Source organism: Pygocentrus nattereri, chromosome 9, assembly GCF_015220715.1.
Source record: "Pygocentrus nattereri isolate fPygNat1 chromosome 9, fPygNat1.pri, whole genome shotgun sequence".
NCBI classification, from domain to species: domain Eukaryota; kingdom Metazoa; phylum Chordata; class Actinopteri; order Characiformes; family Serrasalmidae; genus Pygocentrus; species Pygocentrus nattereri.
The window spans coordinates 4,086,353-4,100,519 of NC_051219.1; the positions used below are offsets into that span (position 1 = coordinate 4,086,353).

The 14,167-nt window shown below is 41.1% G+C and overlaps 1 protein-coding gene across 1 annotated transcript in view; it reads right to left on the minus strand.

The window, feature by feature from the left end:
* Positions 1 to 14,167, minus strand: part of LOC108413434 (adhesion G protein-coupled receptor E3-like) — a 49,309-nt gene that overhangs the window by 12,622 nt on the left and 22,520 nt on the right. The window contains exons 2-9 of the mRNA XM_017685946.2: positions 9,117 to 9,461; positions 5,616 to 5,918; positions 3,423 to 3,716; positions 3,003 to 3,056; positions 1,250 to 1,281; positions 1,066 to 1,143; positions 694 to 877; positions 482 to 601 (exon numbers count right to left, since the gene is read on the minus strand). Coding sequence (XP_017541435.2) covers positions 482 to 601; positions 694 to 877; positions 1,066 to 1,143; positions 1,250 to 1,281; positions 3,003 to 3,056; positions 3,423 to 3,716; positions 5,616 to 5,918; positions 9,117 to 9,461 — 1,410 coding nt within the window. The remainder of the gene's footprint in view (positions 1 to 481; positions 602 to 693; positions 878 to 1,065; positions 1,144 to 1,249; positions 1,282 to 3,002; positions 3,057 to 3,422; positions 3,717 to 5,615; positions 5,919 to 9,116; positions 9,462 to 14,167) is intronic.

Sequence of the window (14,167 nt, forward strand, 5' to 3'; positions counted from 1 at the left end):
TTATTATTATTATTATTATTATTATTTCATTTTGTTAGATGACCACTGCTGGGATGAGTAACAGTGGTGATGAAATTTCTCCTATCTGCCTCTCAGTGGACGACTGAATCTCCATTTTTCAGTTTTGACACAGTCTGGAAATTCTAATGTCCTTTACAGTGTGTGTAAATTTCATGGTGAATGCACCAAAAGAAATGGCCCAAAAAAGACTTGAAAAAATGTCTTTTACATTAAAAGTAAAGTAGTTTTTTTCCTTCTCCTGTAAAGTTACTATTGTGGAGATGTGAGGTTTTGTTCCAACAGCAACGTTATTTATTTCATTGGGTTCTCTTTTTTACTGTTAGGAGTAAACTGAAGATTTTTTAACCCAAAATTCCCATAATTATAAAGGATTCACAAACTTTCAAGCAGCCCTGTACCTGTTTTAAAAGAGGAAGACAATAATACAGGTTGGTACCAATGTCAGTAACACTGATCATACCTTGATTCATGTTATTTGTAGCAATCCCATTCAGATCAATCTCGATGTCAGCATATGGTGTGTGAAGCTGAAGCATTTCCTTCAAGGAATAATTTTGTCCAACTACAAAAACCCGGATCTCTAACAGAAAAAACATAATGCAGGTAAATGGGTTCATATACAAATATGTGCCTTGATGAGAAGCACAGGACAATGCATGTCGATGTGGTTACCTATATTTTCAAGGGAGATGCTAACAGAAGAGTTGGTCTTTACTTTGTTCACCAAAGTAGACACCAGTTTCTCAGTGGCATTCAGCATTCTATTGAAAGAGGAAACTAGTCCATCTTGGTTAGTTTTTCCAGTAATGTGACTGTTCTGTTGAGTGATAAGGAACTTCAGGGTGTCCTCTACATCCTGTTCAACAATAAGAAAGAACCTGAAGTGTATATACAAAAAAAAACAAACAAAAAAAAAAAAACAATGCTACTGGCTGAGGCATATAGATCATAAAAGTATTAAAACAGCATTTAGAGAAGCCAGTCAGTAGCATCAGAGTAAAAGTTTACCTCTAAATCACCTATCAGGTCCAAATTACTACTTACTTTCTTTGGTAACTCTTGATCTGTGATGCTGTCAATCTGACTCAATAGGTTGTTTGTACAGTCTAGGGTGGCAGTAGCCTGGAAAAAAAGCAAGTAATATTACAATTTGAACTTTGTACAGTTTTATAGGGCTATTGAGAGATTGGGAGAAGTCAATGTGCTTCACAGTAACATGTCTCCAGACCTCGCAAGCTTCAAGAGTCTTGATAATCAGACCTGAAATGAGAGAGGTTGTTATAATGAATGACACTTAAAATATTATCCTGGTATAACCAAGAAAACCATAATTTCATTTAACTGGAGAGCTCTGAATAGGATGTGAAATTATCTGACACCATGGCTTTTGTTATTATTGATGAAACGCATTTACTTAGTCTTGACAACAGTCCATTTCAAATGACCTCCGAACATCTTAAGGGTAGACAATAAATCAAACATGGCCCTAATTTCTGAAGCACTCTGACGGAACTGATGGAAAGATTTAAGAAAACATTTCCTGATCAATAATCAATGGACTAAATATTGGCCAACTTGAGCATTTGGAGATCTCCTAAAAAAAGATAACATTGGGAGACAGGCAATAGATTGTATGCATTTGGAATATCACCTCTAAAAGAGGATGAACTCCCAGAAAAGCAACTGTAGCTACAAGTTATGGTTGAAGGGAAGGGATTGTTGGATGAAGTGAAAACTAATAAAATGGACTTGTGTTAGATCGCTAAGATGACATGGAATTTTGTGAAAGGGGTGGGATGATTACTTCATCACTCCAAAGGGCAATGCAAAAGGGATGCCTTGAGATGATCTTTGCATTGTGGTTGTCCGAGAACAGTCGTGCCACTTAAAGCTCAATAAAGAAAAGGCCTTTTTCTTCCTTCCACAATAATTGGAAGTCTTTTTATTCTTTATATTTCTTTTTTATTCCTTTCTATCCTTTTTACTTTGTTGATATTTTAAAATTCTTTTAAATCTTTTAAAGAAGCCAGACTATAGACAGTTATTAGGGCTATAGCATAGGGTATATTAGAGATGCCATAAATGTCCCTGGGCAGAAGTGACAGCTCTTGGTCATGACAGAACACGTCTGTGTATAAAATAAATAACAGACTATGTGATAGGACATACTTTTTGAAGAGGCTTATAATGGGGAAACTCAGTGAAATGCATATTATTAATCCATTAAACCATCACAGTGGGTTAAGGTTTGTTTTGCCACCTGGATATTGCACAGGGACCTGCAATGTTTAGGCTATAGGACGGGTGGGTTCGAAAGGACTGAGTTCCTATTTGAAGATGGCCCTCAAGTGTCTAGAGCTAAAAGGTTTGCTTTCTTGTACAACCTTAAATTTGCCAACAAGGAGAAAAAAGCACTTTGTCTGCATCATCATGTTTTGGCAAAGGAACTAAGGGAGATTAGGCAGTACTCATATGCTCAAATATGCTTAAATATTTTGTAGCCTCACAAAATACATGTGAACTGAAACCAGATGTAGGTGAAAATTTCTATGTAAATTTACAGCTGAAGTTGTAGTAGGTATTTTTGACATTAAACAGATTAAACAAAAGGAATGGTCTTTGAATTAAGCAGCCTAACTTGCATTACCACTAAAAAGATCATAAAAAGCTATTAGTCGTATTTCCAGTTGTCCTTTAAAAATGGCCAGGCAATTAATGAATAAATTTACTTTTGCTTTAGTCATTCAAAAATATGTTATCCAATACTTATCTAACTATATAAACTGCAGGCCATAGTTAATAAAAAAGTAACTCTTAATGGAGTACCAGTCAATTTTAATACATTTTCATCAAGCAATACATCACTAAGTAGAGCATCATTGTAACTTGTGTAGTCAGCAGTCACCATGCCAGTATTCACTCTCTGCATTAACCACCATAAGGTATTTTAAACCCTGGTAAAAAAAAGGCATTCAAAGTACCGGGAGTAGAAGAAGGTGGAGGAGCTGTCCCAGCAGAGGTTTTTTCAGGGATCCCTAGAGGAGTTAGGAAAAGTAGTCTGTTAAGTCTTCTCTCTTGTATTAGCAAACCTAACCCAACTATTTCAATGAAAGCTTGTGAAATAACCTGAAATACATTATATTGCCAAAAGTATTCGCTCCCAACCTTTGTATGACATATTTGCATAATGCATGCTGGGTATTGTAGCAACAGAGCACTTGGATAAAAACACAAATGAAATCTTTTAAACATTTCTTATGTTTATGTATTGTTATTGTGTTGCTGTCACTTGACAATAAGCTCTATCGTGACTGTTTGTTTTATTTTTAGTGTTTGAGAGATATTGAGACTTTATCAGTACAGGTCTGTAAATGTGAAAGACACACAATTCAGCAGTTTACCTTTAACAGTGAGGCTGAAGTTCCTGTACTGATTCTGGTTTATCCAGCATGAATATGTTCCTCCATCCTCTTCAGTCAGGTCTGAGATCAGTACAGAGAGATTTCCTGGAGAGCTCTGGTCAAACGTCTGAACTCGGCCGCTGTAGCGCTGAAGGAGATCTTCATGGTTTGGTGTTCTCCACTGAACTCCCACAGGTCTGTCCTGCAGGTCAGTGCAGGTGCAGGACAGAAGAACAGACTCTCCTGAGGATCTACTGACTGGAACAGTCTGCTTATTCTCTGACAGAGTGCAGCCTGAAACAACATACACTCTTTAACTGACCATAAACACACATCATCATCATCATTATTATTATTATTATTATTATTATTATTATTATTATTATTATTATTATTATATATTATATGCATTACGTATTTTTACATAAACAGTGAGTTATATGTAACCCTGATAAATAATTAACAGTAATAAGTTCCAGAATAGTTATTTCCCTTAAATAGTTTATATAATTGTTGCGATAAATATACTCTATTCTGTCTCTGTTAATACATATTTTCCGGCTTTTATTTTATTTGTTTGTCCCATAGCTCTCTGCATTTGTGGGGTCTGCTGGGAGAAGGGGGGTGGGGTGAGAGAAAAAAAAAGGGGTGCGAGAGTGCGAAAAAGAGTTCTAGCTGAGTGGTCTCCGTGGTCAACGGAGCAAAAATATAGCCCTGTAGTTGTTTGTCAGCTCGACATCACGCAAAACTGTAACTACGCCACTGTACGATGAGTGAAATGACGGTGATGTTCTGTTATCGCTGGTGTTTTACTGCGTGCAGGTAGAAGTTTAAGTGTCATTGAGGTGCAGGTTAACCCCATCAGGGATAGCACTCAGCCTCGTGGGAACAGCTAACGTGGGACTTGTTCGGTTAGCAAAACCAAGCTTTATATAGTCCAACCAAGTTCAAGACCTCCCCTGTTCAACGGATACTCACAACAACCGGTTAGCCAACGGTTAGCCAGTCCGGCCAGCCGAACCTCCACCAAGTTCCAGAGGTGTCAAATTCAGGTCCAGAAAGTAAAAGTCCTTCCCAGGATTTTGTTCCAACAGGCTGGCTTCTCTAGTTAGATCACACCACCAGCAGAGCTGTCCAGCCTGTTGGAAGAAAATCCTGGGAAGGATTTTTACTTTCTGGACCTGGATTTGACACCTCTGCCACCAACCCCATGGAGAACAGTACTGCTAGCTTAGCCACCCCAAGCTAACCCCAGCCGCCGAGCAGCACCCCCCCCCCCCCCACCTGCGCTGCTACAGCTGCCGAGAGAGAGAGAGAGACAGGGAGAGAGACACTGAGAGAGACAGAGCATTCAGCCGAGTGAGGTTCAGCCACAGACTAAGGTGAAAAGTTTGGTGAGTTTTATTTTAAAACGGTTGTTTTGGCTCGAGAGAGCGAAGAGGCCAGTGTGGTTTTGTTTCTAGGCCACCACGCACGCTAGCAACGATTCCGGGCCCGCAACGAGGTACTTTAACCAGTTAAATGCCGGCTTAGGAGTGTGAGTGAGAGAGTGTGTGTGTGTGTGTGTGTGTGTGTGTGTGTGTGTGTGTGTGTGAGTGGGCCCACTACCAGTTAAGGTTAAAGTGTTGATGTTCCAACAGTTCCAGTACAGTATATCAGGATGTTAAGAGTTACTATTCTATACCTTGAGAAAGGTTTATGTTATTTTACTGAGAGCTGAAATGGGGTTGAAACCTTTTTCTATTGTTGGTGTTGTTAATTAATAATGCACTGAATATACTACATCCTGTCTCACAAGCTGAGCCACATCACACTCTTCACTGAGGCTACTGTGCAGAACGGCTACTGGGCACTAATGCTGACCAGCTGAGCGTTGAACTCCACCAACAAACATCTGTCTCTCCACAGAAGAGCACGGCTTCATAAAAGTAGTAAATGTGTCAGATTTTAAACGACTTTTTCTGTTTTCAGAGATTTTATTATCTACATTGTGTTCAGTGATGAAAACACTTTCCAGCTGTTTAATCACAGCAGTCACATCTGCACCAGTATCACATTCCACAGCTCCAGCTACTGTTACTGTTCTCTTCAGTCTTACAGAGAGAAGCTTCTGGAAACAGATTGGGTGCTGAGTCAGTTACGCTGGTGCAGTGCGGTCAGTACTGAAACTGTATGATGATTTGACCGACTGACCTGTGACCTCCAGCCAGACATATTGCACATCCTTCTCGTCCGCTCTGCAGGTGTAGAGTCCAGAGTCCTCTTCAGTCAGATCTGAGATGAGGAGAGAGAAATTTCTGGAATGGTTCTGGTTGAACATCCAGACTCTGCCTCTGTAGGATTCTGTATCATTAGACACTGCGGTCTGATCTGTAGTCCATGTGACTCTGTCAGGGTTGATCCTGTGTTGGTCTGGGGGACAGGGACAGGGCAGCAGAACAGACTCTCCTGGAGATCTGGAGAACATTCTCTCAGTGTCACTCAGCACAGCACAGCCTGCAGACCCACAAATACAGACACACACATCACCACCATCTCAACACCAACAGCACAGTAACCAGTTCTCTCAGTGGTCTTTACCACTGTTACCCCCTCTGTTCACATCAGCTGGATGTGATTCTGTCACACCGTCTCTCGTTTAGTGTTATTTAATTGGCTGGTTTGATGAAGTTTATCAGTCAGGGTTCTGCTTCGTTCCTGTGAATGTAGATCAGTGATAATGGAAACTTGGATCCATACAAACATGATGAATGTTAAAAATTGTTCAAGTGTAGAAGAAAAAAGCCCGAATGCTCTAAATATTTGTTTCTACATCAGATAGGCTCACAAATTACTAATTAATTATGTTATTACCCTTTATTGATGTATGAGCTTTTAATTTGATTGTCACTTACTTGAACTCTGCTACATAGCACTGACATAACCATGCCTTAAACATGTCATGACAGATTGTGTTCTGTAATATTACAGTGTCCTGTTAAAGGTAATTACCTTTACAGATGCTACAATGTTTTATATCATGTTTATGTCATGTGTCATAATGACATTATTAACAGTGATGGTAACATGACACTGTTATTAGGGATGCACTGATATGGGAATTGTGGGCCGATCATTCATATTCATCTCTGCTGATGATGATTCATAAACATGTGCAGTCTGAAGGACATTTTCACTCAACACTGTGGAGTTTACATTACAGAGAAATCTAATATTCAGTTCTTTAGAGTTACAAACGGAGTAAATTCATAAAACACAGATATTTCAGAGCAGAACAGCATCTTAAATTTTCTGTTACCATCATGAATCACTATGACAGCATGTGACACCTGCTGACATTACATGACATGTGACATGTTTACAGCCTTCTCACTTTACAAGAAGACACTCAAAATTAATGGAGTGATGAAGATATTAACTAGTCCTGTTTTTATCCTGAGTTTATAGTATAATAAACTGTGAAAATCTAAACCCAGAGACAGAGATCCAGACAGAGCTGCACAGTGGAGGAAAATGGAGCAGTAAATCAGTAGATTAATTATCAGATCATGAACAGGACAAACTCATGAGAGCTCATCTTACTTATTAATATGTCAGATCGGCTCGTTATCAGTGTAATAAACAGCAGTTAGTTGACAGTTAACGAGAAAATGAGATAGAACTGACGATCGAACGCCGATCGGCTCGTTATCAGCGTAATAAACAGCAGTTAGTTCACAGTTAACGAGTAAATAAGCTGGAACTGACGAACGAACGCCGATCGGCTCGTTATCGGCATAATAAACAGCAGGTAGTTCACAGTTAATGAGTAAATGAGCTGGAACTGACGACCGAACGCCAATCAGCTCGTCATCTGCGTAATAAACAGCAGTTAAATCACAGTTAATGAGTAAATAAGCTGGAACTGACGACCGAACGAGTAAATAAGCTGGAACTGACGACCGAATGCCAATCGGCTCGTCATCTGCGTAATAAACAGCAGTTAAATCACAGTTAATGAGTAAATAAGCTGGAACTGACGACCGAACGAGTAAATAAGCTGGAACTGACGACCGAACGCCGATCGGCTCGTTATCGGCATAATAAACAGCAGGTAGTTCACAGTTAATGAGTAAATGAGCTGGAACTGACGAACGAACGCCGATCGGCTCGTTATCGGCATAATAAACCACAGGTAGTTCACAGTTAATGAGTAAATGAGCTGGAACTGACGACCGAACGCCAATCGGCTCGTCATCTGTGTAATAAACAGCAGTTAGTTCACAGTTAACGAGTAAATAAGCAGGAACTGACGACCGAACGCCCATTGGCTCGTTATCGGCGTAATAAACAGCTGTTAGTTCACAGTTAACGAGTAAATAAGCTGAAACTGATGACCGAACGCCAATCGGCTCGTCATCTGTGTAATAAACAGCAGTTAGTTCACAGTTAACGAGTAAATAAGCAGGAACTGACGACCGAACGCCCATTGGCTCGTTATCGGCGTAATAAACAGCAGTTAGTTCACAGTTAACGAGTAAATAAGCTGGAACTGAAGACGGAATGCCGATTGGCTCGTTATCGGCGTAATAAACAGCAGTTAGTTCACAGTTAACGAGTAAATAAGCTGGAACTGACGACCGAACGCCGATCGGCTCGTTATCAGTGTAATCAACAGCAGTTAGTTCACAGATAACGAGTAAATAAGATGGAACGGACGATCGAACGCCGATCGGCTCATTATCAGTGTAATCAACAGCAGTTAGTTCACAGATAATGAGTAAATAAGATGGAACGGACGATCGAACGCCGATCGGCTCGTCATCTGTGTAATAAACAGCAGTTAAATCACAGTTAACGAGTAAATAAGCTGGAACTGACGACCGAACGCCGATCGGCTCGTTATCGGCGTAATAAACAGAAATTAGTTCACAGTTAATGAGTAAATAAGATGGAACTGATGACTGAACGCCGATTGGCTCGTTATCAGCATGATAAACAGCAGTTAGTTCACAGTTAACGATTAAATTAGCTGAAACTGACGACCGAACGCCAATCAGCTCGTTATCAGTGTAATAAACGGCAGTTAGTTCACAGTTAACGAGTAAATGAGCTGGCACTGACGAACGAACACCAATCGGCTCGTTATCGGCGTAATAAACAGCAGTTATTTCACAGTTAATGAGTGTATAAGCTGCAACTGATGACTGAACGCCGATCGGCTCGTTATTAGTGTAATTAACAGCAGTTAGTTCACAGTTAACGAGTGTATAAGCTGCAACTGATGACTGAATGCCGATCGGCTCGTTATCCGCGTAATAAACAGCAGGTATTTCACAATTAACGAGTAAATAAGCTGGAACTGATGACTGAACGCCGATCGGCTCGTTATCAGTGTAATTAACAGCAGTTAGTTCACAGTTAATGAGTAAATGAGCTGGAACTGACGAACAAACGCCGATCGACTCGTTATCGGCATAATAAACAGCAGTTAGTTCACAGTTAACGAGTAAATGAGCTGGAACTGACGACCGAAAGCCGATCGGCTCGTTATCAGTGTAATTAGCAGCAGTTAGTTCACAGTGATCCACACAAACTGCATGAACATGTAGCTTTTGAAACGAAAGGTTACAGAACACATGATTATTATATTTAATGTATCTTCTGAAACCCAAAATCCGAAATTAATCCCAGTTAATCCTCTGTTAGACTTACCTGTTGAGACTTGCAGAGTGACGGCTCTGTTATATCTCCCGTTGTTCCCGCACAGATACACGCCTTCATCTTCCTCAGTGAGGTGGGAGATGATTAGAGCTACAGTTCCTGGTTTATTCTGATTCAGTCTCTGAACTCTGCCTCTGTAGCGCTGATTCTGACTGCCGTCCTCTGGAAACACTGAGTGATCAGCTCTGTAGTCGCCTGGTGTGAACCTTCTCTTAAATCCCCACTGAACTGTCTGAGGATCTTCCTTTGTTTGTTGTGTGCAGGAGCACAGCAGCTCCACAGAATCTCCAGCAGATCTGGTGATGGTGCCTCCAAAACCTCGATCTACAGTGCAGCCTGCAGAAACACCACATCACCAAGAACTTACATTACACTCAGAACATATGAACACTCATGATCTCTGAACACACTGCAGGGTTTTAGCTCTGATTTCACTCTCTAGACAACTTCTCAGGGTTTGGTGTGAAATCGGCTCCTCAGAGGTTCAGCTGAAGCTGATGGTCAGAACAGACTGATCTCTTAGTCCAGCCCTGCCCACAGAGACGCAGGAAGGAGTTTTGAGCTGGTGGTGCTGAAGTTTTAAGCAGGATATATGTGAACGATGACGTTGTGTAAAATGATTTGCCTTTTTTCATAAGATTTTTTTTGATAATTGAAATCAAACAGAATGTGTTCTAATGTGTTGAGAGAAAACAATGTATTCATATAACTGACACATCAACCCACTGATGCACATCCTCTCTTTGCCGTCTTGTTCTGGACAATCATCAAATATTACATTCCTTACCAAGTAACAATAAAATGGGAGTTAACCAGCCAAACAGCTACTGCTGTAAAAATTAGTCAAATTAATCAAAATTATTTGGCTGGAAATGTGGCAGAGTGAAAAAAATGGTGCATAAAATGCTCAGTAACTGGAATTATTCATGTGATTCATGTGAAAAATAAAGAAAAAAAAAGAAACTAATTGTAAATTCATGAAAAACAATAATTTGCAAGTACATCGCATGGCTACTCCATTCAGTCTGAAATCTACCAGTAGTCCTGATGATATTGATCTGCAATTGGTTGGCTATGCTTTGATTTAGGCATTAGGGCGATCGCGGTCTTTTCCTCGAGATAAAGCCACCCGGGGAACCTGCACAGGTGCTACCGTGGTCTTTTATTCCCTCTATTCAGGTACGAATCCAGAGAAATATGGTTCGTTATTGTTAGAAATGACATAAGAGAGACGTGTTCAGCTTCATATGATATTATTTGATATCTGTAAAAGACGTTATTTCAGTGGTTTTGCTGAACGTTGCTAGCGGGTCAGACTGAATGGAACAGCCATAGCTGATGGTGCTTTGTCATAATAAAGAAGAGTTGTGGTGATTGTGAATGTGAGAAATCTATAAAAATACGCGTGTTTTCTGTTAAAAACCGTTAGTTTAGCTCATATTTCGCTGTGGCTCATGTAGTGAAGTTTGTTAGTAAATGGGTCACTGCCGCCATTTTAAAGCGCTGCTGATCGGATGAAACGTGCGTAGTTAACTAGTTAATGGCGGATAGATGTAGTCATATGTTAAGAACTGTTCCTTTACTAAAGTCATTTTCTGTGTGCTTTTTGAGAATATCATCAACAGAGCGAAATGTGAGATTTATTTTGTATGTTATATGGCTTGTTATATTTGCAAAGAAGTGTGAAATGTGTGAAGTTGGAGACTGAATGTTCAAATAATCAGCTTTTTTTTCATACTGTGTGTGTACCTGTATGTGCAGATGTATGTATGTGTATATGCACATTTGAATATATATAGCGATTTATAAGAGGGGAACTTCATTCTCTTTATATAATTTTCTAACATTGAATATATAAGGTGAGAATTGAAGAGAATAAGTTACTTGGATTGTAACCAAAATCTTATTTTATTACCAGTGGACTATATGGGAGCGTGAGTAAACAAGCCTTGTTTTATGTATTATTGTTCATTCGAGATAAAGCCATCCGTGGGGAAACTGCACAGGTGCTGCCGTGGTCTTTTATTCCCTCTATTCAGGGTGGCAACATCTTTTTGGAGGCACCGCTGAGATGGCTGTTCAGATGCCAGCTGCTCCTATCCGGACAGACGACTCCTGAGTCAGCTAACCCCCCGACAGAATAACCCAGGTCAAGCTTCAGTAAGGGAAGTGTCATTGTGTGAAGGAGAGTAAGAAACTGATGGTTGAGTATTTGGCTAAAGGCCAAGCAGAGACCGCTACGTCCAGTAAAAGACCACTCAGTTAAGCCATTAAGACATTTTATTGTGCTGCCAAGATGACTACAGTTATAGAGACCCTGCAGAATGAGATAGCAGGAGGGTTGAATGCTATGACAAAAGACAGTTTGCTAAAGATCACTGATTACTTAAAAATTTCTGGACATGAGCGCTCTGATGTAATTGGGAAGTCCCGTATCTCGCTGATTACTCACATATTGAAACATATTGAAAGGGAGAGTGTTGAAGAGTTAGAAGATGGAGGTATGTCTGAACTACTGGCATTGAAGGACAAAATTTGTGAGATGACAACTGGTGTGGGAGAAGAAATAGCAGGACAGAGTGCAATGAGTGAGAAACTACAGAGAGAATTAGATGAGCTAAGGACACTTATGAGACAAAAACAAGCAGAAACCAAACAGTTGTTTCTTATTGGGACTGACAGATATTCTGCCACAATCTCAGGCGGTGGCTCCGCACGTCCAACCACCACTGTCAAGTCCCACTTGGCGTAAAGACTTTAAAATAGCTGGACAGATAGGTGAGCCAGGACAAAAAGATAAATTAACCTTTACCAGCCTAGCCCACCAAATAGAGAACGGCCTAAACAGGGGTTACCCAGAAACAGAGATTGTCGATGCTGTAATTAGAGACATTATTCCAGGTTCACAGCTACGCAGCTACCTGGAGGGCAAGCCCAATCTTAACCTGCCCGTACTCCGCCGCATACTCCGCTCCCATTTCCAAGAACGGAGTGCAACAGAGCTATACAAACAGCTTACCACAGAAGCCCAGCACAGCAAGGAGACGCAGGCAGCTGTAGCTGTACATGTGGTTCAGCCGGAGGAGATACCACCTTGCAAATGCTCTGCCAAAGAGAACAACCTAAAAGTGTCTCCTGACATGCTGAGAGAGTTAAAAGAGTTGAGGGCAAGTGTAGCTTCTTTGAGTAGCCTAAGTGTAGAGTTCAAATTAAAGAAAGAATACATCAACAGCCAGTTTATGAGCAGCAGCCCTATATCCCTTCCATGCACAGGAAACCTGAAAGAGACTGTGAAAACGTGCGAACACTGGCTGCACCACAAAATGGCCGTCCTGTTCACCAAATCTCCAATCAGCCTGAGACCCCACGCCTATGCGACTTCAGTGTCAATCAAACCTGCAATTCAGGGGATCTGTTCGTATTCCAAGGCGATGTTTTTCCTGCCAGCAGAGCGGGGTTGATGAAAGATGTATACACTGCTATCACTGTGGAAGTAATGACCATTTCCAAGCTGGCTGCAAGGTAAGGAGGAGTGGGCCACCTAGAGAAACCCCTCTGACCAGAGGAGTGGTTAATCCCACAAGGCAAGTGTTAACCATATCCAGGAAAGAGTTCCAAAGAACAGTTCCATCCAGGAAACTTTCAAGATCATCTAGAAGAGACAGTGCTCCGATTCCCCTGTCAGCTGCTCACAGGCGTTCACCCAGTAAAATGGCTTCAATGGTTGGCCGTCAGTGTCTCGTTGAATGCTACTTGAATCACCAAAGGGCTCAAGCTCTTTGGGATACTGGTTCCCAAGTTTGTATCATTGATGAATGAGGAAGGGAGGAGTATCCGCCAAATGCAGAAATGAGAGATGTATCAGAGCTGATTGACTCACCTGATAGCCTGACATTGACAGCAGCAAATGGAACTAGCATGCCATACCTGGGATGGATAGAAACATCTTTCAAGCTTGTATCTGAGGAAGACCACATGAATGAGTTAACCATTCCCATGTTGATAATGAAGGGTCGACAGCTGTCACATCCTATTATCGGCTTCAATGTAATTGAACACGTTTTGAGTCATACTGACAAGACAAGGCAGTATAGTGCAGTCATAACAGCTTTTCCCAGTCTAAAAAAAAGCAAGGTTAGAGCACTCATACAAGCAGTTGGTGCTGCACAGGCATGCGAGTGTGTAGTAAAAACAAAGAGAATGGGTGTAGTGATTCCAAAACTTAGCGTAGCCCAAGCAGAGTGCCGTGTAGTTTCCCAGCCTCCCCAGGATGACACTCTTATGCTTTTTGAACCCGAATTAAACTCCCAGTTGCCGGAAGGCCTTGAACTGAGTGACACATTAGTTCACATTAGAAAGGGGTCCAACCCAGTAATCAAGGTTAGCATTGTCAATCATACTGATCGAGACATAACATTGGCAGGGTGCACACTGGTGGGTACAGTGCAGCCTGTAACAACAGTGTTACCTTGGCAAACTGGTGAAAACATTAAAACAAATGCCACAGCCAACCAAGCTGAAGTAATGTCATGTCTTCAGGCCCTGACAGCTCAAATGGTGAAATGTGGGATCCACCTATAGAGTTGAACCATCTAAGTGAGGGAAAAAAACAGATCGTACAGCAGATGTTGAGGGAAGAATGTCATTCATTCTCATGCTCAGATAGCGATATTGGATGCATTGAAAGCTTGCAAATGAATATATCCCTTAAAGATCCTGAGCCAGTTAAGTGCACATATATGTCAGTACCAAAATCGCTATACCAAGAGATGAAGGACTATCTCCATGATTTAATCGCACAGGGCTGAATCAGGAAATCAAATTCTCCGTACTCTTCGCCTGTAGTATGTGTTACAAAAAAGGATGGCACTCTGCGCTTATGCGTTGATTACAGGAACCTGAACATGAAGACTCATCAAGACTGCCAGCCCATCCCACGGGTCCAAGACATACTGGACAGCCTAGCAGGAAATTCCTGTTTTTCTCTCTTAGACCAAGGAAAAGCATATCACCAGGGGTTCATCACTGAAGAGAGTAGACCA